At 39.6% G+C, this 15,743-nt stretch overlaps 1 protein-coding gene across 2 annotated transcripts in view; it reads right to left on the reverse strand.

Annotated features, from left to right (window-relative positions):
* PLCL1 (phospholipase C like 1 (inactive)) overlaps positions 1-15,743 on the reverse strand; it is a 451,746-nt gene that overhangs the window by 44,337 nt on the left and 391,666 nt on the right. For both annotated transcript variants that reach the window (XM_089330113.1, XM_002712372.6), the window contains exons 4-5: positions 5,964-6,039; positions 2,404-2,513 (exon numbers count right to left, since the gene is read on the reverse strand). In XM_089330113.1, coding sequence (XP_089186239.1) covers positions 2,404-2,513; positions 5,964-6,039 — 186 coding nt within the window. The remainder of the gene's footprint in view (positions 1-2,403; positions 2,514-5,963; positions 6,040-15,743) is intronic.

Below are 15,743 nucleotides of genomic sequence, written 5' to 3' on the forward strand. Positions count from 1 at the left end.
AAGTCCACAACTCTTAGTGAAGTTCCTAGAGCTCAAAATGAAATGCCAGAAACCTAACACAGAAAATCAATTCTGTTTTGAAAACTGTCTGGGAATGATTTGCACAGCACTTACTCAGCTATATCTAGCAATCAGCTCCTGTCACTAAACCAAACAAGCACACAAACAAACCTCGGAAAACCCTGAGTGAGTTTACGTCAGAAGCTAACAAGGAAACAAATCAAAGCAACCAAAAAAATTTTGATCTTCCAGTGATCACCCTCATGTGGCAAACAAACAAATGAAAAGTAATAGCTCACATATATACTGCCTAATTATGTGTGTTTGACTTAGATCTTTTGTATATATTCTCTCATTTAATTTTCACAAAATCCAGATGTAGGCATTTTCATCCCCCTCAGGTAGATCACATAACTTACCTAAAGACTCACTGCTGTAAAGCAGTCTGCACACAGAGCCTTCTCTCTGTATGAGGTTACCTGGACTCAATGAGACTCAGCCACATGGATTGAGTTTTACAGGAAGAAGTATAGGGTAGTGATTAGATCCTCAGGAGGAGCTTTTAAAAACTCAGTTCTGCCATTTACTAGCTAGCTGTGTGACTTCAAGAAAGAAACTTAAAATCCCCATGAGCCTCAATTTCCTCATCTGTGAGATGGGGAAAGTAATTATCAGGGTCAGGATATGTGGTTGCAAGGTCCCACAGCTGCCACAAGGAAGAAATATAAAATGTGTATAAACCACTTAGCCTTGAGTGTCGGTCACACGGTAAGTGTTAAATGATTGACACCATTGTTCATTACATGTCTATCTCCTCTTGTAGACTAACCCTGGAAGTCCAGCTAACACGCTTGAGATGCATCCCTAGCACTTTTCTCAGTGACTGCCACATTAACAAGTCTGCTGAACAGAAAGTGCTTGTATCAGGTTTCATGCTGCCATATTATACTCTAGGGTGAGAATATCATTATAGCTGTAGCTCATCCAGTACCTTAAGCAAATGGTGCTTCTCCTCCGGTACCTACTTATCCTCCTCCCACACTGCCTCCAAAACTGTTTACTACATGAGATCAAGATCTGTTTCTCGGCTGGCGCCACGGCTCACTAGGCTAATCCTCCGCCTTGCGGCGCCCTCCAGCATGCTGGGTTCTAGTCCCAGTAGGGGTGCCGGATTCTGTCCCGGTTGCCAGCTCTCTGCTGTGGCCCGGGAGTGCAGTGGAGGATGGCCCAAGTCCTTGGGCCCTGCACCCCATGGGAGACCAGGAGAAGTACCTGGCTCCTGCCTTCGGATCAGCGTGGTGCGCCGGCCGCGGCAGCCATTGGAGGGTGAACCAAAGGCAAAGGAAGACCTTTCTCTCTGTCTCTCTCTCTCACTGTCCACTCTGCCTGTCAAAAAAAAAAAAAAAAAAAAAAAGATCTGCTTCTTTTTTGCTCTCCATGCATCCCCAGTACCTAGCACAGACCCCAGTACATATCTGTGGATGGAATTTTTAATAGACATTTGTCATATATCTTACAGTCCATGTAGCACTTTCACATAAACATGTTTAGCATCTCTGCAGAATAGATTAAAGATACGCTCTGGAGCCAGGCTGCCTGAGTTCCACCTCCAGCTCCACCATTTACTAGGGAGTGATCTTGGGTAATAAACAAGATTTCTATGCCTCAATTTCTTACTTGTGAAATGAGAATCATGGTTGTAAGTACTAAGTTGTTAATTCATATAAACCTCATAAAACATTGCCTGGCCCATAGTAGGTGTTTTTTAAGTGTCATCAAATTTTATTCTTTTGTGGTTGTTTTCTCCCATCACACTGTCAGGAAAAATCACTCCATCTACACAAATCATTCTTCCTTTCATGTAAGAAAACATAAAAAGTGGCATTTTTGCTTCAAAATCCTAAAATTAATTTTCAGCAGAGAGCAATTCATGATCTGAACCTGATTTCTAAAGCAATTTTGAAAAAGAAATATATTTATAGGGCCTGTTCTTAAAATAAAATCCCTAAATGGTCCCAGATACTCTGTAGTTTAAGTCTTTTCCAAATTACTTGTGTTGGAACCTTCCCCAGAAACATTTGGCATTATTTTTCCCACAAACAAGAGCCATGTTGATGTGAACAGAAGTGCTCATGAGATTAGAAACACACACACACAAACACCAGGCAACGGAATTCCCACACGTGCCATCCTCTACTCTCACCACAAACCTGACTGCCCCATTCAGTAAAAAGTGTGTCCATCTCAAAGTACATCTTCCCACCCCTGAGAGCACAAACCTGGTGACCAGGCTGCACAAGACTTAAAATGCAAATCACTGTATTTAAGCACTGATGCTTCTCTACACAATGAAGAAATTAGGAGAAAAATGCAGGCAAAGGGACATCTGGGCATTTCTCCTACCTTCAGTACTGTAATGTTCCAAGCAAAGCTCTCAGTTGCTTTGTTGAGTTTTCTTCCTTTCAAGCCTTCTTTTGCCCCCAAATTATGAAGTTCTTCATGGAACTCCATTCCTTTGAAAAAGAACATGTAAGCTATCTCAGTGTAAATTCCAGGAAAATGGGCATTTTGCTATGAAAATATTATCAGTAAACATTACTTCACATTCCTGTGCACTCTAATTTCTAAAGCCCTAAATTGAATTATCCTTTCCATTCTGTTCATTTCACTAAAAAGGGGAAAACTAACAATCTTCAATGCATTTGGTTAAATTACACTTGAGCAGCCATAGATAACGATGGGAGAAATTAAGAAGGAAATTCTTCTAACAAATTACTTCAACTTGTTTGTCCTGTTCTTGACTTTTGCATAGAATGGTCTGATGTTATGCGGGAATGGCAACCACAGGTGAGGAATGCATGCATCTTACTTTTCTTATGAACTACCCTCATAATTTAACAGCACACCCTGAAGCCCACAGAGATAACAATCACTAACTAGTACATGCTGACGAAAAATAAAAAGATGTTTTTAAAAATAGCATTCTGGAAACATCCAGGTGTTTAAGATTTAGGAATGAATGGCCTTCAGATATTTTTAGTTCAAACATTCACTCAAGCTTGAATACTACAAAAAAAAAAAAAAATCACCATCATCTGCCTTTCAAGCCTTTGAACCTTGAATTAGCACTTCAGGGATGGGGATCATGTTGTCTTATGGACAGTTCATTCCACCTTTGGAAATCTACTATTGATCTTGAGTCAAAAATCTTCCCTGGAACTTCTACTCTGTGCTGAATGGACCCAGATCTGCAAGGACCCAGATCTCTTTTCCACATTGCAGCCCTTTAGATATTTGAAGAAAGATAATGATTAAATCCCCTTGAGCCTCCTTTTTCCATATTAAATATTAGAGAATCGAAAATGAATCTTGATGTGAATGGAAGGGGAGAGAGAGTGGGAAAGGGGAGGGTTGCGGGTGGGAGGGACGTTATGGGGGGCGGGGGAAGCCATTGTAATCCATAAGCTGTACTTTGGAAATTTATATTCATTAAATAAAAGTTAAAAAAAAAGAAAAAAATTCTAACATGTGTCAGCCACTAATGATTGTTCTTTAACGATGGCATCCAGACAGGGCCACTGTATTGCCCAGTCACATTGAGTTGAACAGTGCAGATACATTCAGGAGCAGCATTTTCTGCAATTCCTATTCTATTGTTGTATTTTTATTAATGGAGCATAAACACCATAAACATAGCATATGGCAAGGAGCCTGACTGAGGAGCCCAGGCTGACATTCTGGCTCTGCCGTTTACTAGCTATGTGAGTCCCAGCAAGTCCTTGAAATTCTCTGGGCTTCAGTTTTTCACTAATGAAATACTGGAAACAACAAGTTTACCTCATTAGATTTCAATGAAGATTAAATGATCCAGCATATATAAAGCTCTCAGAGCAGTGCCTAGCATAGAAGTATTGAGTCTTGCTATCTTTGGGCTTTCTGTCAACTGAAATATCTAAATCTGCCATCTAGTCAGTTATGAATGCCATCTTTTTTTCAACTTTTATTTAATAAATATAAATTTCCAAAGTACAACTTTTGGATTATAGCGGCTTTCCCCCTTATAACCTCCCTCCCACCTGCAACATCCCATCTCCCACTCCCTCTCCCATCCCAGTCTTCATCATGATACATTTCCAATTATCTTTATATACCGAAGATCAACTTAGTATATACTAAGTAAATATTTCAACAGACTGCACCCACACAAACACACAACATATACAGTACTGGTGTAGTAGTAGTTTTACCATTAATTCTCATAGTACAACACATTAAGGACAGATGTCCTACGTGGGGAGCAGGTGCACAGTGACTCCGTTGTTAACAATTGACACTCTTATTTATGAAGTCAGTAATCACCCAAGGCTCTTGTCATGAGCTGCCAAAGCTATGGAAGCCTCTTAGTTCACCAACTCCAATCTTATTTAGACAAGGCCATAGTCAAAGTGGAAGTTCTCTCCTCCCTTCAGAGGAAAGCCTCCCTTCTTTGATGGCCCGTTCTTTCCACTGGGATCTCACTTACAGAGATCTTGCATTTAGGTCATTTTTTTTGCCACAATATCTTTTCTTTCCATGAATGCCAAACTCTCATGGGCTTTTTAGCCATATCCGAATGCCTTAAGAGCTGATTCTGAGGCCAGAGTGCTGTTTAGGGCTTTTGCCATTCTATGAGTCTGGTGTGTATCCTGCTTCCCATGTTGGATTGTTGTATCCTTTTTAATTCTATCAATTATTTGCAGACACTAGTTTTATTTATGTAATCCCTTTGACACTTAATCCTATCTTTTTGATCAATTATGAACTTAAACTGATCACTTTAACAAGTAAGATGGCACTGAATTGAAATCCCCTACCGTTTGGGAAGTCCAGTTGAGCATGTGCCGAACTGTACATCTCCTCCCTCTCTTATTCCCACTCTTATATTTAACAGGGATAACTTTCAGTTTATTTTAAATGCCTAAAAATAATTATGTATTAATTAAAGAGTTTAACCAATGGTATTACGTTGAACAAAACAATAATAAAAGGCATATAATAGTAAGTTGTTCCTCGACAGGATAAGGGCTAATCAAGACATTGTTTCTCATAGTGTCCATTTCACTCCAACAGGTTTCCTTTTAGGTGCTTAGTTAGTTGTCACAGATCAGGGAGAATATATGATATTTGTCCCTTTGGGACTGGCTTCATTCTCTCAGCATGATGTTTTCCAGATTCCTCCATTTTGTTGCAAATGATTGGATTTCATTGTTTTTTACTGCTCTATAAAGTACATATCATCTTTAGACTGTGTTCTAGATTTAAAGGCCAGTTTCACCATGTGATGATACGGGATCTTTGATAATTCTCTCAGAATCTCAGATACCTCATCTACAAATTGGATATAAGGATGAGAACCTTGCATTGTTGTTATTACAATTAAGATAGTGTTTTTGCTCAGAACTGTGTATGTATATTTGTCAAGTAACTGTCATTGTTGTCATCTTACTCACCATTAATACTATTCTATGTGTGTGGATGTAGGAGCACATGGATTCAAGAGATAAAATCACAGGAGTGTATATTGATAAATGTTAATAAACAGAGGTGCTCTCATAGACATATAGCCATCCTTAAAGAAAGAATGAATCTAAAGTGAGGACGAGTAGATGGGACATCAACATAGAAGATTAATAAGATTATGGTTCAAACTGTTGCAATGGATTTTAAGGGGCCAAATAGAACCATAGCTTCCACATCAGTAGTAAAAGTTTTGATATGAATTCAGAAATCTTCATCCATCTAAATATCTTCAGATACCACTCACCAATATACACACATAGAACTTACCTATTAATCATCTGGATTTCCTCTGTACTAAACAAAGACTTAAGTGTAACTTAAAGTACAATAGAGGAACAGAACTTTTTTAAGACTGTCAAGAATTATCATTATAGTTTACAAACAAAATAGAAAAAAGTTATTACCTGCTTTCTGACATTGTACGATCTTTTCTTGGACTGTGTCTGCCATTTCTATGAGAAACCGGCTTTCTTGAATCATCTGTCACAAAATAAATATTGAAAAGGTAGTTGTCAAGCATTCTTAAACATTGAGACCCACATGATACTTTCAGAAATGGAGAGCAATGGCAGCAACTAAGAGATGGGAGAGGGAAGGAGAATCTGCGTTCCAACCCTCACCTGTTCTAACACCAAAGCTAGAATCACCTTCCTTATGATTGTTCCAGTTATGTAACATGCCTGGCATACAGTGAGTGTCAAATGACCAGTAAATAAATGTACTTGCATTCTTTAAGTCCCAGGGCATATTCTTGAACACCTCTCATTCCACCCCTTTTCCCTAAAGGTTGCTGCAATATCAAGGAAAGTGCTATTCGAATAATACTGAGAACCAGAATATGGATTCACCTAATGATGAGCAAAAGCACTACTGATTACATAAATGAAATTGGCACCTTGGATTTGGGTGGCTCCACTGGTAAGAATAAGAACTGGATCAGATTTCAAAGCAAGGAACTAAATTGAGCATGGAGACAGTAATACTGAAATGGTTATCTGTGCTCTCTACATTTAGGTAGAAAGTAAATATGTCTAAGAGGTAACCAACATACTAAATGAAGTAGGGAAATAAGACAACTTTGTGCTAATGGAGAAAAGAACCTGTATGTGAAGAAATGGAGAAGATAACAACTACATATTGTGATTTTTGATCAGAAAGATAGAGGATTGGGGCTCTTTGGAAATGCAGAAGTAACTAAACAAAGGCAAACAATAAACAAACTGAATTAACAGATCCTGAGTTTCCAGCCTCTCTTTTACTCTAAGTAATGGTCCCAATTCATCTGGTTATTCCATGTTAATCTGTCTGGATCAATGATCTGAAAGTTGTTCAAGGTAAAATCCAAAATGAACACAAAAGATCTTGAATAGGACATATTTCCCGCTCTCACAATGAATAAATGCTGTTTAACATATTATAGTCTTGTATAGTCACTTTTAAAATACAAAGTGGGTGATGTCAACAAACATTTAACAGAAAAGACCTTTGAGTCAAAAATTTTAGTGCCTTAAAAACTAAGAGGAATAAAACATATTATTCACTTATTTAAGAAATATCAATTGTACAGTCACTATAATTATAAGGGATTCAAAACTGAGGATCAAGCACGGATGTGCCTATAGCTTCACAGAGCTTATGGTTCAGCAAGGACACCTACTCAAATGAATGCATAAAATATCATGATAATCAATTTAATCAAACAAAAATCAATTATTCATACCCTCTGCCTGAAATGGTTGAGTCTATTTGGAGGGCTAAATTGACTATGAAAATCTAAACTCTACACCTACAGAGATCTAGACTGAATAAAACTTTTAAACTGCAGTAAGTCTTTCAACTTCCAAGACGAAGCACAATGCCTATAAACAACAATTTTATCAGCCACATCAAGATGTGAAAATGACAGTATATCAACTATGATATATTCAATTACATTACAAGAGCATAAAGATTTATAACTAAAAATATTTTAAAATCCTATCCTAGTTTCTGTTTTCAATGTTTTCTTATGTATATATTGGATGTTAGTATGCATATAGAGTTTACGAATGAATAAATTCTCAAAATAAGAGTTACCTGTGCTGGGTATTCTGTTTGTCCCATCAGTTACACTCTTAAACATGCTCTGTGCTGAAGAGGTGGATCTTTATGGGCAACACCAACCAGAGTTCCTTGCCTTCTGACTTCTTATTGCAATCAGCCAGTGGGAAGCACCAGCAAGGGGCCAAGGGCAGCAGGCAGGAAAATAGTGGTTTGGGGTAGTTACTCCCTAGATAGTTCCTTCCCAGTTGGGCTATGGTTTGATGACTTCTACTTTGCAAGGGGCCACAGTCCTCATAGGTGGCAGGTATAGATATTACTGAGTGCCAGTAATGGCTCCTTCCCTCACCCTTTTAGGCCTGATGACAGCTTTCTACCATCATTGCTAATTCTTTTTTTTTAACTTTTATTTAATGAATATAATATTCCAAAGTACGATTTATGGATTACAATGGCTTCCCCCCATACCGTCCCTCCCCCCCACAACCCTCCCCTTTCCCACTCCCTCTCCCCTTCCATTCACATCAAGATTCATTTTCGATTATCTTAATATACAGAAGATCAGCTTAGTATACATTAAGTAAGGATTTCAACAGTTTGCTCCCACACAGAAACATAAAGTGAAAAATAATAGATGATTTTTTTAAAATGATGATGAAATCAGATCAGACCTATTGTCATGTTTAATCCCAGTGAGAGTCAAGTTGGGAGTTGACAATTTCTTTTTTTTTTTTTTTACAGAGGATCAGTTTAGTATGCATTAAGTAAAGATTTCAACAGTTTGCATCCCCATAGAAACACAAAATGAAATATATTGTTTGAGTACTCGTTATAGCATTAAATCTCAATGCACAGCACATTAAGGACAGAGATCCTACATGAGGAGTAAGTGCACAGTGACTGCTGTTGTTGACTTTACCAATTGACACTCCTGTCTATGGCATCAGTAATCTCCCTATGCTCCAGTCATGAGTTTCCAAGGCTATGGAAGCCCTCTGAGTTCTCCGATTCTTATCTTGTTTAGACAAGGTCATAGTCAAAGTGGAGGTTCTCTCCTCCCTTCAGAGAAAGGTACCTCCTTCTTTGAAGACCTGTTATTTCCACTGGGATCTCACTCACAGAGATCTTTTGCCAGAGTGTCTTGGCTTTCCATGCCTGAAATACTCTCATGGGCTTTTCAGCCAGATCCGAATGCCTTTAGAGCTGATTCTGAGGCCAGAGTGCTATTTAGGACATCTGCCATTCTATGAGTCTGCTGAGTATCTCACTTCCCATGTTGGATCACTCTCCCCTTTGTTTATTCTATCGGTTAGTGTTAGCAGGTACTAGACTTGTTTATGTGCTCCCTTTGACTCTTAGTCCTTTCATTATGATCAATTGTGAACTGAAATTGATCACTTGGACTAGTGAGATGGCATTGGTACATGCCACCTTGATGGGATTGAATTGGAATCCCCTGGTATGTTTTCCTAACTCTACTGTTTGGGGCAAGTCAGCTTGAGCATGTCCCAAATTATACCTCTCTTCCCTCTCTTATTCCCACTCTTATGTTTAACAGGGATCACATTTCAGTTAATTTTCAACACTTAAGAATAACTGTGTATTAATTACAGAATTAAACCAGTCATATTAAGTAGAACAGACAAAAAAACTACTAAGAGGGATAATCATTGCTAATTCTTGAACGCTCACTATCCACTCTTGGCCCTCTAACCCTGGCCCATATCTTTATAAATAGCTTCTTCGTTTACTCTCTTAATCATCTTCTTGAATATGCTATTTGTTGAAAGCCTTATTCAGAGCTTAATTTAAATACCTCAGAATAATTGTGTGTTAATTAAAGAGTTCAACCCATAGTATTAAGTAGAAAAAAAAATACTAAAAGGGATAAAGTAATAAGTTGTTCATCAATAATCAGTACATGGGCTGATCAAGTCATTGTTTCTCATAGTGTCCATTTCACTTCAACAGGTTTCCTTGTAGGTGCTCAGTTAGTTGTCACTGATCAGGGAGAATATATGATATTTGTCCCTTTGGGACTGGCTTAATTCACTCAGCATGATGTTTTCCAGATTCCTCCATTTTGTTGCAAATGATCGGGTTTCATTGTTTTTGACTGCTGTATAGTATTCGATAGAGTACATGTCCCATAATTTCTTTATCCAGTCTTCTGTTGATGGGCATTTAGGTTGATTCCAGGTCTTAGCTATTGTGAATTGAGCTGCAATAAACATTAATGTGCAGACAGCTTGTTTGTTTGCCAATTTCGTTTCCTTTGGGTAAATTCCAAGGAGTGGAATGGCTGGGTTGTATGGTAGGGTTATATTCAGGTTTCTGAGGAATCTCCAGACTGACTTCCATAGTGGCTTGACCAGTTTGCATTCCCACCAACAGTGGGTCAGTGTCCCTTTTTCCCCACATCCTCTCCAGCATCTGTTGTTGGTAGATTTCTGTATGTGAGCCATTCTAACTGGGGTGAGGTGAAACATCATTGTGGTTTTGATTTGCATTTCCCTAATCGCTAGTGATCCTGAACATTTTTTCTTGTGCCTATTGGCCATTTGGACTTCCTCTTTTGAAAAATGTCTATTGAGGTCATTGGCCCATCTTTTAAGTGGGTTTAAATTTAACTGAAAAGTGATCCCTGTTAAATATAAGAGTGGAAATAAGAGAGGTAGGAGATGTATAGTTTGGGACATGCTCAATCAGACTTGCCCCAAATGGTAGAGTTAGAAACATGCCAGAGGATTCCAATTCAATCCCATCAAGGTGGCATGTACCAATGCCATCTCACTAGTCCAAGTGATCAATTTCAGTTCACAATTGATCATAATGAAAGGACTAAGAGTCAAAGGGATCACATCAACAAGGATAGTGTCTGCTAATACTGCTAGAATTAAAAAGGAGAGAACAATCCAACATGGGAAACGAGATACACAGCAGACCCTTAGAATGGCAGATGTCCTAAACAGCACTCTGGCCTCAGAATCAGCCCTTAAGGCATTCGGATCTGGCTGAAGAGCCCATGAGATTATTTTAGGCATGGAAAGCCAAGACACTCTGGCAAAAAAAAAAAAAAAAAAAAAAAAAAAAAAAAAAAAAACACCTAAATGAAAGATCTCTGTGAGTGACATCCCAGTGGAAAGAACGGGCCATCAAAGAAGGAGGTACCTTTCTCTGAAGGGAGGAGAGAACTTACACTTTGATTATGACCTTGTCTAAATAAGATTGGAGTTGGCAAACTCAAAAGGCTTCCATAGCCTTGGCAACTCATGACAAGAGCCTAGGGAGATTACTGATGCCATAAATAAGAGTGTCAATTGTTAAGTCAACAACAGGAGTCACTGTGCACTTATTCCCCATGTAGCATCTCTGTCCTTAATGTGTTGTACTATGAGAATTAATGGTAAAACTAGTACTCAAACAGTACTTTACACTTTGTGTTTCTGTGTGGGTGCAAACTGTTGAAATCTTTACTTAACATATACTGAATTGATATTCTGTATATAAAGTTAATTGAAAATGAATCTTGATGTGAATGGAAGGGGAGAGGGAGTGGGAGATGGGAGGGTTGCAGGTGGGAGGGAAGTTATGGGGGGGAAAGAGCCATTGCAATCCAAAAGCTGTACTTTGGAAATTTATTTTATTAAATAAAAGTTTTTTAAAAAGATAATTTTAGTGCGAAAAAATAAATAAAACAGTAAAAGCTCAATTAAAAAAAAGAAAGCCTTATACAGAGCTTGATTTAAAAAAAAATAAAAACTGGAGCTTCCTACGTGACTAGATTCCTGTGACTGTGAGTTCTGCCAGCATCTTATGTCTCACCCAGATGCCCCACCACCAGCCAGGCTCAAACCCCAGATATCCTCTATGACTCCATCTGTCCCGAAGCTGAGCCCCTACATTTTGCCAGCCACCAGGTTTTGCCCATTGTACTATTAGCACCCCTTTATTTTCTTCCTCACCACAACATGCTTAGCTTAAGTCCTTATTTCCACTTCCTGGACCACCTCCATCTTTCAAAATCTACTTAGCCTTCCAGAAGCAGCCAAAGGTCACCTTTGGAAATGGTTTATGATTGGATCCAAGAAGACTGAATAGAAAGGACCTACACTCACCTCTACCACAGAGAAGGGTCAGAACAAAAAAGAAGGACAATGTTTCCAGGAGACCGAGGGAAAACTTCAGTGAGTTAACAGAACTCTACATAGCACAGAGCCTCCAAAAGCCAGTAAAGGCAGGAAAAAGCACATTGTAGCTCCTACTCTGTCTCCCATGCTGGAGGGTGAAGGCAGGGGAATGCCATCTTGCAAGAGAAATGTAAGCAGAAAGCTCCTTGAGTCCCATCATCATAGCAGAGCAGCAGCCTTAACTACAGGAGAATCCCACAGTCCTCACTGGCTTTAAATCCAGTCTAGAAAACTGACTGGGACTCAAGAAACTGCTTTGCTTCAAAAAAGGGAATCCGTATTGTCTCCTTCCATCCCCAAGGCACCAGCCCTGAGCTTCTGCAAAACAAATGCTGCTGAATTCCATTCTATCTTAGAGGACACCACGCAGCCCTATCACTAGCAGCACATACCAAGGCTGAAGCCAGGGTGCTTCACAGGGCAGACAACCAGGCCTTCTGCATCCTGCTGTAGGATTGCTGAGCATGAGCCCCAGAGACATGCTCACTTACTCTGCACACTCTGCACTCTGCACTACGGAAGTTCCCTTCTGCTTCTTGGGGCTTGGCACCAGCAGCAGACAATGAACAAGCTCACAAGACATTCTGCATCTCCTAGCTCAAGCTTTAGCATCACTACTGCGTGCTTGTGGAAGTTGGGGCACTCCCTTCCATGTTCTGCAGCTCTGGAACTGTGGCTGTTGCTGCTGTAATCCCTAGAGTAACTCACACCTGGAGGACCCTATTTCTATTCATCTACTTCAGGTTGGCAGCTATCAGTACATAATCCCCAATATAAGGGGGGCACTTGACCTGTGAGACCTGAGTAAGACCCCACTGTATCATGAAGCTGTGGGTCTGTATTGGTTATATATGTCCAAGTCATTCACAATCCCCTGTGGAGACTGGGGAAGCTTCTATCTGCATTCCTGTGCTCCAGGCCCGCCTACATTTTATAATGCACAATCAACAGTGTAGCATGCAATCACTGCGTAGCACCTAGATAAGATATCATCTCAGTCATACAGATCTGGGACTGGGACTGTTATAGCTATATTCTACAGAGTTACCTGAGTTCACCTCGAGGGGTCTGGGTAAAGACTCCACTGCATTCTACAGCTGTTGGTCCATGACTGTCTGCAAGTCCCAGGGACACCTGTACTCATTTGAGGGACCTGGAGAAGGTCCTATCTACATCCCATTGCTTCAGGCATGCACAAGCTAGGGTTCAATCCTTAGCATAGCCAGTGATCAACCTGTGGAACATAGATAAGGACACTCCAAGTTCTGCAGTTCTGGGACTGGGAATGTTGCAGCTCTATTCCACAGTCACCTGCATTCATGCCATGAGATCTGGGAAGAACCCTATTTGCAGTCCACTGCTTTGGACTCATGTCTGCCAGTGCATAACCCCTGACATAATCTGGGCATGAAATGTAGTACCTGGATAAGGTTTCGACTGCATCCTGCAGGTCTGAGACTTTGGCTGTTGGCTCTGTACGTGCAAGGAACAGCTGCACTTGCCCTGAGAGACCTGGATAACATTTCCTCCATTCAATTATTATACCTCCATGGTTGTCAGTGGACAATGCCAGAATAATCTGTGTTTTCCCATGGGACCTGAAGAAGGTACCCGTCTTGTCCTGCTGCTCCAGGACTGTGATTATTAGTACTATACTCCTCACAGTTATTGGAACCCACCCTGGGGGACCTAGGGAACACACTATCTATATCCCACTGCTTCAGGTTCACATATTCCACTGCACAATCTCCAGAACAAGCTATATTCAATATGAAAGGTCCCATGTGCAACCCGCAGTGCTGAGACTAGGTGTTTTAGTGCTATAAACATCATCCATGTCTACCCAGCAGGAAATTGGGAAGATTCAATTCGCATCACATAGCTCTGCAGCCAAAGAAAATGATGCCACAAGACTCAGCATCACTTAGGCTTGCCTGATCGGACAAGGAGATAGCTCTCTTTGGAACTTCAAAGTCATACTATTATCCACACGAGCTGCTCTACACTAGACAACTATGGCACTCATAGACACTATCAACATTGATTGTAGCTAAATAACCTTCAGAGATTACACTTCTGGCTCAACCAGAACCAAAACCAAAGCAACTACCAATCTGACTCCCCTCATTTCATTCAAACTAAAAAGTCTTTTCCAGTGAAAGCTACTCAGTGAAAAAATCAGGAACTGTTATATCAGATGTACAGACATCAACATAGGGTCAACAGGAAAGATGAAGAAGCAAGGGAGCATGACACTTAGAAAAGAAGAAAACTGATTTGAAGCAAATCTATGAAATGCCTGAAAAAGAATTCAAGATAATCTTCCTATGAAAATGCAGTAAGATACGAAAGAATAAAGGTAAGCAATTTTTAAAAATCAGGAAAATAATGCAAAAAATGACTGAGAAATTCAACACAGACAGGGAGATCTTTAAATAGAATCAATCAGAAATTTTGGAGTTGAAAACTTTGATCAGTGAAATAAAAAATACAATTGAGAGCTTAAACAAAAGAATAGACTAAGAAATAATTTCTGATATTGACAACAATAGTTTTGAGTAATCCATCCAGATAAAAAAATCAGTTAAAAGGAATGAAGAAAGACAACGAGGCTTATTGGATACAACTAAATGAACAAATTGTCATATTATTGCTATGCCTGAAGAAGAAAAGGAAAAAGGTATTGAGAACTGAGTGGAAGAAATAATAATTGAAAACTTCTCACATCTTGAGAGAGATATGGGCATCCAGATACAGGAAGTTCAAAGGACTCCGTCCAGACTCAATCAAAACAGACCTTCTACATGGCAGATGACAGTCAAATTGTCAAAAGTTAAGGACAAGGAGAAAACCATAAAGGCAGCAAGAGGAAAAGGCCAAGTTACATATAGAGGAAAACCCATTAGACTAACAGCAGTCTTCTCAGTAGATTAACTACAGGCCAGAAGAAAATGTGAAGATATACTCAAGGTCTGAAAAAAAAAAATCATCCCATCAAGAATACTATATCCACTGAAGCTTTCCTTTAGAAGTGAAGGAGAGCCGGCACCGTGGCTCACTAGGCTAATCCTCCGCCTTGCAGCACCGGCACACCAGGTTCTAGTCCCGGTCGGGGCGCTGGATTCTGTCCCGGTTGCCCCTCTTCCAGGCCAGCTCTCTGCTGTGGCCAGGGAGTGCAGTGGAGGATGGCCCAAGTGCTTGGGCCCTGCACCCCATGGGAGACCAGGATAAGTACCTGGCTCCTGCCATCGGATCAGCGCAGTGCGCCGGCCACGGCAGCCATTGGAGGGTGAACCAACGGAAAAGGAAGACCTTTCTCTCTCTCTCTCTCACTGTCCACTCTGCCTGTCAAAAAAAAAAAAAAAAAAAAAAAAAAAAAAAAAAAAAAAAGGAAGAAAACCTAAGAAATCTAAAAAAAAGTGAAGGAGAAATATAAAGTACTTTCTAGACAAGAAAACTCTGAGAGAATTAGTCACCACCAAAACAAATCCTACAGAAATCTAGAAGTAAAAGGATCATAACCACCATCAGAAAGACATACATCAATATAAAATTCACTAACAGAGCAGATACACAAAAGAGAGAGATAAGAAAATCCAACCTTATCATGACAGAAAGTTATCAAAACACAAAGGTAAGTAAAAAGAGAGGCAGAAACAGATAATATATGAAACAATCCGTAAGCAACCAATAAAATCACAGAAGTTATTTCTTATCTATTGACATATTATATTTGACTCTAAATGGTTTACATTTCCAAGTCAAAAAACAGGTTGGCCAGATGGATTTTTAAAGAAATACCCAACTATATTCTGCCTACAATAAACTCTCTTCACAGGTAATGACACACATAGACCAAAATTGAAGGGCTGAAATAAAGATGTATCATGCCAATGGCAACCAAAAATGAGTTGGAATAATTATACTCACATCAAATAAAACATACTTTTAATC

This window comes from Oryctolagus cuniculus, chromosome 3, assembly GCF_051225735.1.
Source record: "Oryctolagus cuniculus isolate XC-2025 breed Fujian yellow rabbit chromosome 3, ASM5122573v1, whole genome shotgun sequence".
Lineage (NCBI taxonomy): Eukaryota > Metazoa > Chordata > Mammalia > Lagomorpha > Leporidae > Oryctolagus > Oryctolagus cuniculus.